The following is a 13,568-nucleotide window of genomic DNA, read 5'->3' as shown; positions in this document are numbered from 1 at the left end:
AGTATGGAGGTTCCTCAAAAAGTTAAATATGGTACTACACTAAGACCCAGCAATTGCACTACTAAGTATTTATCCATAGTATGCAAAAATATTGATTCAAAAGGATGCACCCCAATGTTTATAGCAGCACTATCAATAATAGCCAATTATGGAAAGAGCCCAAATGTCCATCAACTGATGAATGGATAAAGAAGATGTGATATATAGATATATATATATAGATATATATATAGATATATATATATATATCTATATATATATCTATATATATATATATGGAATGGAATATCACTCAGCCATCAAAAAAAATGAAATCATGCCATTTTCAACAATGTGGATGGAGCCAGAGAATATTATGCTAAGCAAAATAAGTCAGAAAAAGACAAATACTGTAGGATTTCATTCATATGTGGAATTTAGGAAACAAAACAGATGAACATAGTGGGGAAAAAAGAGAGCGGCAAACCCATAAAGCAGACTTTTAGCTATAGAGAACAAATTAACATTTGCTGGAGGGGAGGTGAGCAGGGGGATGGGTTAAATGAGTGATGAGTATTGAAGAGGGTGCTTGTGATGAGCACTGGATGTGGTATCTAAGTGACGAATCACTAAATTCTAAACATGTAACTAATATTACACTGCATGTTAACTAGCTGGAATTGAAATAAATACTTGGAAGAAAAAAATTAAATTTAAAAAACAGTCTGTTGGGTATGTTGCATGAAAAATTGAAATGATAAGACACAAGAAACGTGCATGTCAGAGTAAAAATGTTGGAATAGAAATGAGAAATGTTAGGAAGAATGTGCTGAAAATAATATAGTAATTCAAAACAAGGAAAGGCCAACTAAATTGACTGCTATGAAAAATAGCATCATTATTCTTGGTTATTGTTCTATAAAAAATTCTTTCTATTCAAAATTTATGTCTGACAATGCCTTACACATATGTGATACCTTACAATTTCAACATTAAAATTATTTTTATATATATTTTAAAAAGGACCTTTGTTGAGATTCATGTAACCTAAGAAAATGTCAGCATAATCTTAAACAATTATTTCACATACACATAAAATGAGCTTTATAACTAAAGTTTATTTAATCTTCATGTTCAAACATCTTATGTTAATTAAAGCACAATTTAATTTTTAATTAAACCACCGAACTTTATTAAAATTGTAATGCAAACCATTCCAAAGGCATTTAAAAACACAAATAATGATTCATTCGTAATTCACTTGAGCATCTCAAAGAGTATCCTAATATTGCGACCCACAGAATCAAAACCTTTAAAAAGTTGGCAAAGGATTTATCAAGATAAGTGTACTCTTAATCCCCTTTATCTGTTTCACCCCCCTCTTATCTTGTAGACTTATCTTGATGAGCACTGAGAAATATATAGAACTTAAATCAGTATATTGTACACCTGAAACTAATATAGCATTGTCTGTTCATTATACTTGAATTAAAAAAGAAAAAACTCGGCAAGGGGCTAATTTCTTGAAATTAGAAATATGACCCAGGATCTGAGATCCTCCTATCATATAATGACTGATTGGTGAGATGTAGGAAGAACCGCACATAAGAAAGAAAGATACTCCTTGATCTTCTAATCCAATATATCACTGATACAGGATTGGTCCCTAAAAAATTATAATTTTTTTTATTTGAGATCTAATTGTAATTCCCAAGATATAAAAAGAGTCTTTTCTTTCACTCCCAAACAGAATTTACCATTCATATTTCAATACCAACTCCTGGTTTCAATACTAGCCTTCAGAGTTTTAATATTAAAAGGTATAAAAAAGGAATCACAGGAGTCTTTAGTCTTTTTTTTTTAATTTTTTTTTTACATTTATTTATTTTTGAGAGAGCACAAGTGGGGGAGGGGCAGAGAGAGAGGGAGACACAGAATCCGAAGCAGGCTTCAGGCTCTGAGCCATGAGCACAGAGCCCGACGCGGGGCTCAAACTCACGAACCGTGAGATCATAACCTGAGCCGAAGTCGGACACTCAACCGACTGAGCCACCCAGGCGCCCCTCTTTTTTTTTTTAAAGTAAGTTCTACACCGAAGGTGGGGCTTGAACTGACGATACTGAGATCAAGAGTCACATGCTCTACCGACTGAGCCAGACAGGTGCCCCAGAATCATGGGAGTCTTGACAAATTAATGACTTTAACATAAGACAAGAAAAATAAGAATTTTTAGGCAAATTATGGTTTATATTTCAATATCATCTGGTATTTGATACGGATGTATGTTAATGATTTAAAGTAATATAAAGCATAGTATATTTGCAATGAAATTCCATGTCCTGAGAATTCATGGAAAAGGTTTTGCTTTTATACCTGCCTTCCACTGAGAATGACCATCATATACCATCTTGAAGGCTTTATTCTTTTGTAAAGGTGAAGTTCAAATATATTCATGTAGCCATTCTAGTAGAAAGACTTAATCCAGAGTCTATGCTTATATTACTTTCCTATTGGACTATAACAAATTACCACAAACTTAGCGACTTAAAACAAGGCAAATTTATTATCAGATGAAATGAAATGGGTTTCACTGACCTAAAAACAAAGGGTTGACAGGGCTGCATTTCTTTCTGGAGAAAAGTAGACAGTTATAAATGCAAGTCTAGAATTCTCTGCAGTAGTCAAGACCAGAGGGTGAAATCTGAGCTTTTACCAGGTAAAAGGTATCATGTGGGATGGTAAGAGATCAGTGAGGATGAGGGTGTGAGGAGAGGATTGAGACTAGCAGAGGAGGAGAAGGAATGGCCAGTGAGGTAGACAGGGATGGTGCGACACCTACAGCGTCTGGTAGAGCAGATCTGCTTTATTGAGACAGTGTTCAGTCTTCAGGACCTGGATTTTTCCTATGGAGGACTTTCTCCTGCATCCTTCTGTGAAGAATTTCCTTTGGTTACTAGGAGACACTTTACCTGGAAATGCCTGGAAGGTTATGCCTCTACTCCATCCTCCTAAGGTGGCCTATATCCCATAATGGATGCAGGGATGTAACAGCCAGCCCCTTTGCCTCTGTGGCGCAAGGCATGTTCCAGAACTCTGATGGGATAAGGCTGAGGCTAAATTTCTCCTGAAATCACATCATAACCTTAATTCTTTCCCTGCCCTGTTCTGCTTCCTCACACTTTTACAGGTTTATTCTGAGAGCACAGCCTCAATAAATGACAAAAATCTGTGACTTAGGTTCTCCAACATACGTGGTGTCACAGAAGCCAAGGGGAAAGAAAAGGAAAAGAAAGCTGTTTTTAAAAAGAAGATACAGGTCAGATCCCAAGGGAAAGTTAAGTAAAATAAAAGCATAGAAATAACCACAGGATTTAGCAACATGAAAATCATTAGTGGCCTTCGCAATAGGGGTGAAGTGTTGGGGAAGAAATGCTGATTGAAGTGGGCTATGGAGAAAATGTGAAAAAGTGAAGATAATGGGTAACAGACAATTCTTTTAAGAACTTTTGCTATAAAGGGATCTTAAAAACTTATCAGGGAGCTGTAGGGTTTGTTTCTTCAAAAATAAAAGATAGTATAGCTTATTGATATGCTGATGGAAATAATTCTGCAGAGAATGAGAAACTAATGATATAAGGAGAGGGATCATTGCAGGATCAAAATCTTTAGAAAGTGAAGGGCACCTGGCGGGCTCAGTTCGTAGAACATACGATTCTTGATCTCAGGATGGTGAGTTCAAGCCCCACATTGGGTGTGGAGCCTACTTTAAAAAAAAAATCCTTTAGAAAATGAAAAAGGATGTGATCCAGAGTACATGTGGGTCCTGGCCCTGCATAAGAGTAAGGACTCTTCACCAAGGTTGTATGAAGGAAGGTGGAGAAGGTACATGCAGATCAGGGCCATGGATGGATTGGGTGATAAAATAGGAGGGAGTTCCTGACTGACAGTATCTATTTTTCCAATGAAATATGAAACAAAACCATCTGCTTGGAGGAGGAGATGTAATGAGGTTTGAGGAAATGTAATTTTGAAGAGCAATCTGAGCAAATGTGGTAGGGTAGCTGAAAATCACAGCTGGTTTTCTGATTGAACAGCTCCAAAGATGATATAAAATGGATAGATGACCCAGGAAAAGTCACCTGCTTTGGAGGACACATTAAATACATGGCCGTTTGGCTAGAAAAGGCTACCGTGTGAAATTCTGAGCTCCACACCAAAACTGTGACATGAAAACCTCAAGATTTAAAGGATTCCAGTGTTAACATTAAGATGGAGTGAATGGAACTGGAATTATTCCTGATAGAATAGGGTAACTAAAAGATTTGGTTATGACCTTTAAATTCATAAAGGTATCTGAAAGACTGTGGGGTTACACTCTGTCATCAGAACAAATATGTCAGAAGTTCAGCCTAGATTACATAAATTATACAGAAGTTCCAGAGACACTATAACAGGACTGAATTACCTGTGACAAACACCTCAAGACCCAACCTAAATGCTCTATTAACTCAATCATATTTATTATGTGTCTATTATGTGCGTGGTGTTTTGAGTGCTAGAGTGACAAGGACACCCACGGTCCCTCTCTCATAGTGCTTATATGTTGGGAAGCAAGACAGGCAACAAATAAGTAAACAAGTAATTTCTGTTAGTGTTAAGGGCTTCATATAAAGGAAAGAAAACAGGATAATGGGTTGGAAAGTACTCAAGGCCAGATTGGGTCATAAGAGAAGACTTCCCTGAGAAGGTGATGTTTGAGCCGAGCTAACTGGGATTTCTTGACAAGTTGTTTGAGGTGAGGTATTTGAGATACCTTGACAAGGCTGTTCCAAATGGTATTCAATTCACAAAGGGTTTCAAAAATACCAGGCACCCAGGGGTGCCTGGGTGGCTCAGTCAGTTAAGCGCCGACTTTGGCTGAGGTCATGATCCCTTTTCAATGACGTTTTCAGGGAAGAGAAAAATGTTGGCCACAGAATAATGACTTTCTGTTAAATTGTCAATTTTGTTGGGAAAAAAATTTTTATTGTTTCTAGTGATAATGTGTTTCAGGATTCTGTTTCCATTAAACTATCACTATACCTTAGTTCTCCAATTATTGTAATAGGTTTCTGTATTTACTGGTCCCCCTTGGCATAAACCATCTTCCCCAGGAAGCCACCTTCCTTTTGTAGTTTTATAGCACTGTGTGCTTGCTTGCTTGCTTTCTTGTTTTTAATTTTTTTTAATGTTTATTTATTTTTGAGAGAGACAGAGAGGGAGAGACAGAGGGTGAGCAGGGGAGGGGCAGAGAGAGACAGAGACACAGAATTCAAGGCAGGCTCCCGGCTCCGTGCTGTCAGCACAGAGCCCAACACGAGACTCAAACTCATGAGCCATGAGATCATGACCTGAGCCAAAGTCAGAAATTTAACTGACTGAGCCACCAAGGCACCCCAAGCACTACGTGCTTTCTATGACCAATTATTATCTTCTGCTCTGTGTTGTAGTGATTCATGTATATGTTATACCTTTACTATTAAGTTGGAAATTTTGCAATGACAGGGTCTCTTTGTGTTCATCTAGCATCCAAAGAACAGTGTCTGAAATAGAATAGCTTCTCAATAAACATTAGTTGAATGCTGCCTGCTTAGATCATTTCTGCAAGCTAATGGTTCATACTGTGGGTGGAATACTCATATGGCTCTATATCATTTTTTTTTTATTTCAAAATCAAGTATCTGTTGAGCTCAATCCGCTCCAATCTTCCCATCTTGGTTTACTTTCTTCTAAGGGGTTGCCTGCTTTCCTTATTCTAGCCATCTGCTCATTTTCACTAGCCCCTATACTCATTTCAATGCAAGACCTATCATATGTATGCCTAGAACTTATACCAGGAAACTTCTCCTAACATTTAATTATACTGTGCTTGTAGCTATTAATTACCACTGGAGAACTTTGTGCTATTTATTGTGTCTTTCAACTGTTTATTTGATGTTTAAAATGCTATCTATGACTACTTGGATAAAAACATTTTTAGAAGTGTAAAAAAACTGAGTTCAAATGTCCATTTTATCTGGACATCTTTTTGAACTAAATCATGCTTGATGATACCACTTTGGAATAAGCTGTTCGATCACTTGCCTATAACATGTATATGTATATGTATATGCTTGATCTAGTATGTGATTATTAATCCTTAAATTCCTTAAGGACAGTGAATGTTCCCATTTGCTATACCTAAGTAGTGCATAATATAATGTCAAGTTCTGTAAGCTCTTTAATAAAAATAATGTAACCAAATTAATGAGAGAAGACTAACAGAATTTTTACATTTTTTACTAGCGTGTATATGGCCAAGGCCTATCAGGGAGGGTGGCATTATGGCTCACTCTGCTAATTCTTATAAATGCTTTTTTTTTTTTTTTAAAGGAATCTGTGGCATCTTTAAAACCACAGTTTAACACAATTGCCAAATGCTTCTTCTAAGTCCAGCTATTTCTGAAAGAATTTGTTTATTTGAATAAGTTTACAGATTTCAAAACTATTATTTAATTTCACGGAAACTTCTTAGTACGCAATGTCAGATTTCCCAAAACAATTGTAATTTCATTGGAAAGAGAGGCAAAAGTTCTAAGGTCCAGCATGGCATCTAATCTCTAGAGATCCCTACAACCTTTAAGCCCTGTCCCCTTAGAGCCCAGGGTTAAATCCAGTGTCATGGAATGGGCAAGTCCTATTCACTCAGTATAAGAAGGGCTCTCTGATTAGCATTTATACTAAAATCATTAACAAAGAATTACCTGTTAGCATCCTGTCAGAAGCTTCTTAAGGAAAGAATACAGAGGAAACAGACAAGAGTTTCAAACTATCAGAAAAGGGGAATTACAGCACAAAACTGACATTCAATTAAAAATGTAAAACCTGAGGTATTTGGAAGAATGGAGCGTTTGGATATCTGAGGGTAGGGGCTAAAATTTTCTAAGTAACCAGTAGGGTAAGGCATTCTATACAAGGTAATGTTAATACCTTATATTTAGGTACCTTTGGGGTAGGAGCTAAAACTTCCTAAGTAACCAGTATGAAGGCACTCTATACAAGGTAATGTTAATAGCAACCTTAGGCACTAAGAATAATGAAGCGTGTTTTAGAGATGAGACAAGCAGGGCACAGAGATAATGTGAGTTGTTTCACATCACCCAGCCAGCAAGTGAGAGAAGAGGCTTAGTCTCTTCTAGAGGCTGACTGCTTCCAGCAGAGGATGCTGAAGTTCCAGAAAGGGTGTAAGAGGCTTAACACAGGCTTGGGCAAAGAAGCAGATGCAAAGGAAGAGTAAAGAAGCTTGGAGAGAAGGAACTCCTAGGTGCCTCTGTACCTGGACAGATACAGGAAAGCAGGATAATCAATCTCTGTTTGATAGAAAAGCCAGGCTTAGAAAACAGAGGCCTTACCTATTGAGGGAAGAAGAAGAGATTTCCAGTGGATAAGGACAGAAGAAAGGATAGCACTGCTGACCAACAGGACAGATGACATCAGCTCCCTCTGTTCTACTAAGCTTAGAGAGTGAGACGCAGAACACCCAAGGAGGGAGAGAGGCGAGTCCTTGCTTGTGCCATCCCTCCTGTGTCCCTCTGCATAACCCATCCTCCAGGTCTTAACTCCGTTGCACTTCTCAGGACCACCTTCTCTTAATTTTCTAACTAGAGATGCTCCTAGCACAGTATAATTCTCCCTCATGGGACTTTTCACAATAGTAATTTTACATCTGTCTGTATAAACAGACCTGAGAATTGGGACACATGAGTGTTTTTATTCCTTTCTCTGTTGCCCAAATCCAGCACGATGCCTCATCCACTGCAGGCACACATAACTATTTGCTGAACATCGGAAGGAAGGACAGATAGAAGGAAGCAAGCTAGTAAGCGAGGGAGGAAGGGTCGGAGGCAGAAAGGAAGTTGATTGTGTTAGGGGTCATCAAGGAGGACAGTGAAAATAGAAAAAGGAGAGACCAGGACCACAATAACAAATTTACAAACTACCCAACTCTGCTTAGGGTTGGCCTTATTTACTGTCAATTGTTTATGGTCAAATAAGAAACTGGTAGACTGTATCTTTGTTCTGGGCAGCCACACACGTGAGCCTCATAAAGGAGTATTACTGTACTGCCATTGGACCTTATGATGCATGTCAACACTGCTACACACAATTAGAGATGATGGCTATTTGTTTCTCTGGGGATTTTGAAACTATGACTGATTTACCTATGAGGGAACTTTGTTCCTAGATGATGCCATAATTATGGTAACACTGTGTTTGGTTAAGCTGAACTCTGAAAATGGCTTCCATCCCATTCCACTCAAGTCTACATTGTATGGTTTACTAGGTGCCAGGCACTAGGAACAAGACAAGGTCACCACCCTCAAGAGTTATAAAATGCTTCTTTGAAAATTGTTGATATGCCAGCACTTCATCAGTCACAGACCAAATGCATTCATCATAAATTATAGGGCATCAACTCGTATTTTTCATGTCATTAGAAGTGATTAAAATTTTCCAGTTTCACTAGTCAAATAAGCAAAGAAAGAAGAAATACGATCTATATTTTCTAAAGAAACTCCTCCCACTTTACCCTTTTTACCAGTTACACTATAATGGTAATACTAATTATGATAGCAACTGTAACTTATTTGAAAAGTTCCTATGTACCAGGCCTTGAGCTTCACATATGTTAACATTCAACTTAATCCTCAAACAAGGAGATAGGGTCCATGTGTTTTTCACATTTATATCCTTGGAACCAGCACAGACACAAGAAGATGAATGGTAAATATTTGTTAAACAAACGCATACGTAAACAAATGGAAAGTGGGGACAATCCATGTAGCATTCAAACCTGCAATTTTTAGGCAACCCAGTTTTTGTTTTCAGAAACTACAAATTGAACACCACACCCTGGTAAATTTCACACTAAATATATAAATAATGAACCTGGACAGCTGAAAGCAACCTTGAAAGAGACCTCATTTTATAGATGTAGTCACTGATTGAGTGACCTCAACAAGTGACTTAACCTCTTACCAAACCATACATGTTATTTAACAATATGAGGATACTAACTTCCTTGAAGAGGAACGGAATTCCTAGCGTTGTGCCTGGCTCTCAAGAAATGATTTATGTTGTTATTCTATTCGATAGCATTTTATGGGTGCTGAAATTTAAAAGTATTATTTTTGTTTCAGGAACTTAAAAAATATCAAGACTATTTTCATGTTTTTTATTTTGTAGAAAATATGACCAAAAATCAGAATACTGGGGCAAAGTGGACTTCCTACGATGATAAAATAAAAAGGCTAGTCCAAAAAGCAAGCACAGTATAGACCCCCTCAAAAAGTGGTAGGGAGATACTTTCAATAATTACTAATAAAAGGTAGGCTCTGAAGCAATACAAGAAAGAGTTCAAACTAACTTTTGAAAAATACATTCAGGGGTTTTGTAGAAAATGGTTAGAAGAAAAATTCTGATCTTAGAACTGTGACATACATATCACCAGGTTATAAAGATCACAAGGACACTTTGTGGCTTAGATCATTCCTCAACGTTTGGGCTTGAATTCCACGACATGCCCTGCCTGCCTTCTCTGCTGTGTTCTTCTCCTTAGCACTGATCATTGCGTCACGTCCTGTTTGTTTTGCTTGTTTGTTTCTTACAGCCCTTCTCGTTGGAACGGAAGCTCCATGAAGGCAGGGGTTTTCACCTATTGCTGAATCACCAGTTCCAAACACCTGACACACAGATGGTGCTCAATACTTCTGCATGGACTGAGTAAATGAAGGCAGAAATTGAGACCCACGGGGATTAAGCTCCTTTTATTTAGCCGGTAAGTGGCTGCACCAGTTAAGATATCCAAGGCTCCCAAATGCTCCTCCAGGGCCAGCAGCCCCTCTTACCTCTCTTCTTTTCAGAAACTATCGTCTGTCCTTGCCGTTAGAAATCGTGGGAATAACTATGCAGTATTTCTGAACCGTATGAACAATCTATATCTTTGGAAGGTATCTAGCACATTTTATTCGAGCTACTTCTAGAACTCCCATTATAAAGGGGAGATTGAAGGGTGCCTGGGTAGCTTAGTTGGTTGAGCGTCTGACTCTTGGTTTCAGCTGGGATCATGGTCTCAGGGTTCATGGGTTTAAGCCCACATTGGGCTCCTGTGCTGGCAGCTTGAAGCCTGCTTAAGGTCCTCTCTCCCTCTCTCAGCCCCTCCCCCACTCGCTCACTCATACAGGTGCATGTGCTCTTGCTCTCAAGTAAATAAATAAATAAACTTAAGAGAAATAAAGGAGAGATTGATTTTTTTCAAAATTCCACAACCGTGGAGACTCAATCTGAGAAAACTGCTAACTCATGAATAGCTAAACAATGGCGTTAGCCTGAATCTGACTTGTATAGTGCTTTAAAGGTTGACTGCAATAGGGGCGCCTGGGCGGTTCAGTTAAGCACCCAACTCTTGATTTCAGCTCAGGTCATGATCAGTAAGGAAGTAAATAAATAAATAAATAAACAAACAAACTTAAAAAAAAAAAAAGAAATACAAAGGAGACCACAAGAAACCTAATTTCTAAGGACTGAGTTTTGCCAGCTCCCTATTTAAGGAAATTGTGAGTTAACAGAAGTCAAAATTTTAGAGGCTGTCATAAATAAAAGGATAAGGAGATAAGTACTGGGAGAGCCACAAGAAGACAAAGTAATGATAATCAGACCCAGGCTTTTTTTTCCTGAGGAAATGTATTTTACAGTCTGTAATTTTTGACTAAACAACTACTAAGCAAACATGAAGGAAGAATACATGTTTTCAGATACACAAGAGTTCAAAAAATTAAACTACCACATACCCAGACTCGGATGGTATCTGCAGACTTAACTTCTACAAAATAACAAAGGAAACCAAGAAAGAGGAACATATGGGCCACAGGACACAGTGGGTCCAATTCAGGAGAACCACAAAGGGATGCCCTAGACTGACAGTATCCAGTGAACCTGTGTAGTAATCAGCTTAGACTGGGGCAGGAGAATGGAGGCTCCTGGAGGGAAGACACTCAAGGAAAAAGCATATTTAATAAAATATGCTACATAATCAAGTTTGAAAGAAAATGAGGCCACAACAAAGGCAAAAGACACAAGAATGAAAGAAAGGCAATTGGAAACTCCAAGGGAGCAAAAATGGTATATGAGGAAGAAGATATCCTAATACATTAATTGATTCTGTGTGAATGATATTTAATTATTAATGACACATATTTTAGAAGTTTAGAATTCTCCAAGAGACAGAGATTTAACCACAGTTACAACTGACTATATTGTAAACGCTCTACATGTTATCAAAGTAACAAGTTTAGGGGCACCTGGATGACTCAGTCAGTTAAACATCTGACTCTTGATTTTGGCTCAGGTCATGGTTTATGAGTTCGAGCCCCACATTGGGCTCTGTGCTAACAGTGAGGAGCCTGCTTGGGATTCCCTCTCTCCCCCTACCCCGCTTGCTCTCTCTCTCTCAAAATAAATAAATAAACCTTAAAAAAATTTTTAAAGTAACAAGTTTAAAATTTTTGGTGGGGAAGAGGGAAGGAGAGCTGACGATGGAGTAGAGATGCTAACATTGTCATCTTACAAAGTGGGGACTAAAAAGAGACTGTAGTTGGGAAAAGCAGAAATGAAGGTGCAGTAATATTAAGTTTAAAAGATAGCTATGGAGAAACTAAATATGTTGTATTTGGAAGAATGAAGAACAATGATATCTAAAATGCACAAATCAAGGGGAAAAAAAGATGAGTGAAAAATGGTTATATATGGAGATCAGAATTGGAGATGGGGGAGAGTGGGACAGAAGGTAGTAGCTTTTTCTTACAAGGTTTTGTGGTTTTTGATTATCTTCAGACAATGCACTGTGTTACTTTAATGGAAAAAAACAATCAAGTAGGGGGGAGAAAATTAGTTCATGGCTCAGTCAAATCCTAAATTCTTCTGTATATAAACTCCTCTCTCCTATCAGAAAAGTCCAAATCCTCATCCTATAACCATATATATTCACTTCTGGAAATTATCATTAAAGGGAGGAGTTTGTGAATATTACTCTTATTTTTGGCAAACACTCAACCACAGATTGCAAGTTCAAATGATTTTATGAGCCTGAAAGGAAATGAGGTAGGTAAGAAAATAGACAGTTTTTTTTTGTCTTTTGTTTGTTTGTTTTGTAACTCTGAACTCAGAACTAGTGAACTGCAATGACTTTACTGTTTATACGTTCTTTTAGTGCTTGGTAACAGTTTAGAAGTGAAAAAAAGAAAACTACAAGTTAATATCCCTTGCTTTCTCCCAACCTCAAGATTTCTAGCAGCTGAAGTTTCACATTGTTGGGCAGAAATATTTAACATGAGCATCTGGGATTCATTCATGTCAACTGTTGCTCTTAAAAAGGGTATTCTTTATTTAAAATACTAACCTTCTCTAAAAGACTGCTTCAGAAGAAATGAATGTCTCCTCCTTCCCATTCCCTGCCAGCACTCCCATTTCAAAGTTCAGCCTGCTCTAGGAAATTGAAAAGGAACCCCTTTCCTACAACCCCAAAGCCTCTTCCTTCAATATGCAAAAGCTTCAGGATAGTCCCCAAGGTGAACAACATCTCTGGGATCCTCAACCTCACTTCCAGATGGAGCCCCCAAGATAGACAAGCAGATCCAGTTTCCCAACCCTTTTCCAGATGACAGCCTCCAGGAAGATGAGTGTGTCAGAGATCTAATCCTCTGATTCCAGATGTGGGCCAAAGAGCACATGAATAAGTTGAAACATCTTCTCCCCTACCATATGTAATCCCCTAAGGGAGAAAGCTTTTTGATGCCTCTCCAATAACACTCCACAGTAAGTCTCCCCAGAGCTACGTCTCCAGAGATCAAAGCCTTATTTTTCTTTCACCTCTTTTCTCTCTTCCTGTTTTCCAACCTCAGTCCAAAAAGATACGCTATTTATTCCTCACCTGGGTCAAGGTGCTTATCTCTGAGCACACCTTGGAAATTCGGTTATTCTGAAGGTTTAAGGTCTTGAGGCCAGGCAGTTTATCTAATGATGAGGGCATCTTTGTAATCTTCTTCCCACTCAAAGTAACAATCTTAGTATTTTTACCACCTTTCAGTGCCCTTACTAACATCTTTTCAGTGATGGCCTTAGAAAAGAAATAGAAAAGGGAGAAGGTAATCACTAGGGATTAAGTTACTTATTGTGCATCTTTAGAACCTCTAATGACAGAATTAGGGTGTCATGGAAACAAAAACATTCTGAGATGTACCATGTTGAAGACGGGAGACATCAGATAGTTTCCTGTGTAAAAGGTACAGATAAGAAATAGCTGACTCTTCATTTAAAGCAGTTAATGTATAAGATGAGCCTACGATACCTTATGCCAGAGACATGGGTGTTATCAGACTAATGAGATCACATCAAAAGGACACAGAAATCAACTTCTAGGGACTCCCATTGGTCTAAAATGGAAAATTTGAGGATCATAAGGAATAATCTAGAGTGAAACACGTAAAAATACATTAAAATCTGAGAGTTCATAA

The 13,568-nt window shown here is 38.0% G+C and overlaps 1 protein-coding gene across 3 annotated transcripts in view; it reads right to left on the bottom strand.

Annotated features, from left to right (window-relative positions):
- The window catches only part of LRRC69 (leucine rich repeat containing 69), an 84,367-nt gene extending 71,140 nt beyond the window's left edge, over positions 1–13,227 (bottom strand). For 2 of the 3 annotated variants that reach the window (XM_042923527.1, XM_042923528.1), the window contains exon 1: positions 12,986–13,227. In XM_042923527.1, coding sequence (XP_042779461.1) covers positions 12,986–13,156 — 171 coding nt within the window. In that variant the 5' untranslated portion in view covers positions 13,157–13,227. Of the gene's footprint in view, positions 1–8,645; positions 8,749–12,985 lie in introns of all 3 variants that reach the window. The other variant, XM_042923529.1, reaches the window with a different exon arrangement.
- Between the last annotated feature and the right edge of the window lie 341 nt (positions 13,228–13,568).

This window comes from Panthera leo, chromosome F2, assembly GCF_018350215.1.
Source record: "Panthera leo isolate Ple1 chromosome F2, P.leo_Ple1_pat1.1, whole genome shotgun sequence".
In the NCBI taxonomy this organism is placed as follows: domain Eukaryota; kingdom Metazoa; phylum Chordata; class Mammalia; order Carnivora; family Felidae; genus Panthera; species Panthera leo.
The sequence above is the reverse complement of the archived record's forward strand: the minus strand, read 5'-3'. Positions and strand labels throughout refer to the sequence as shown.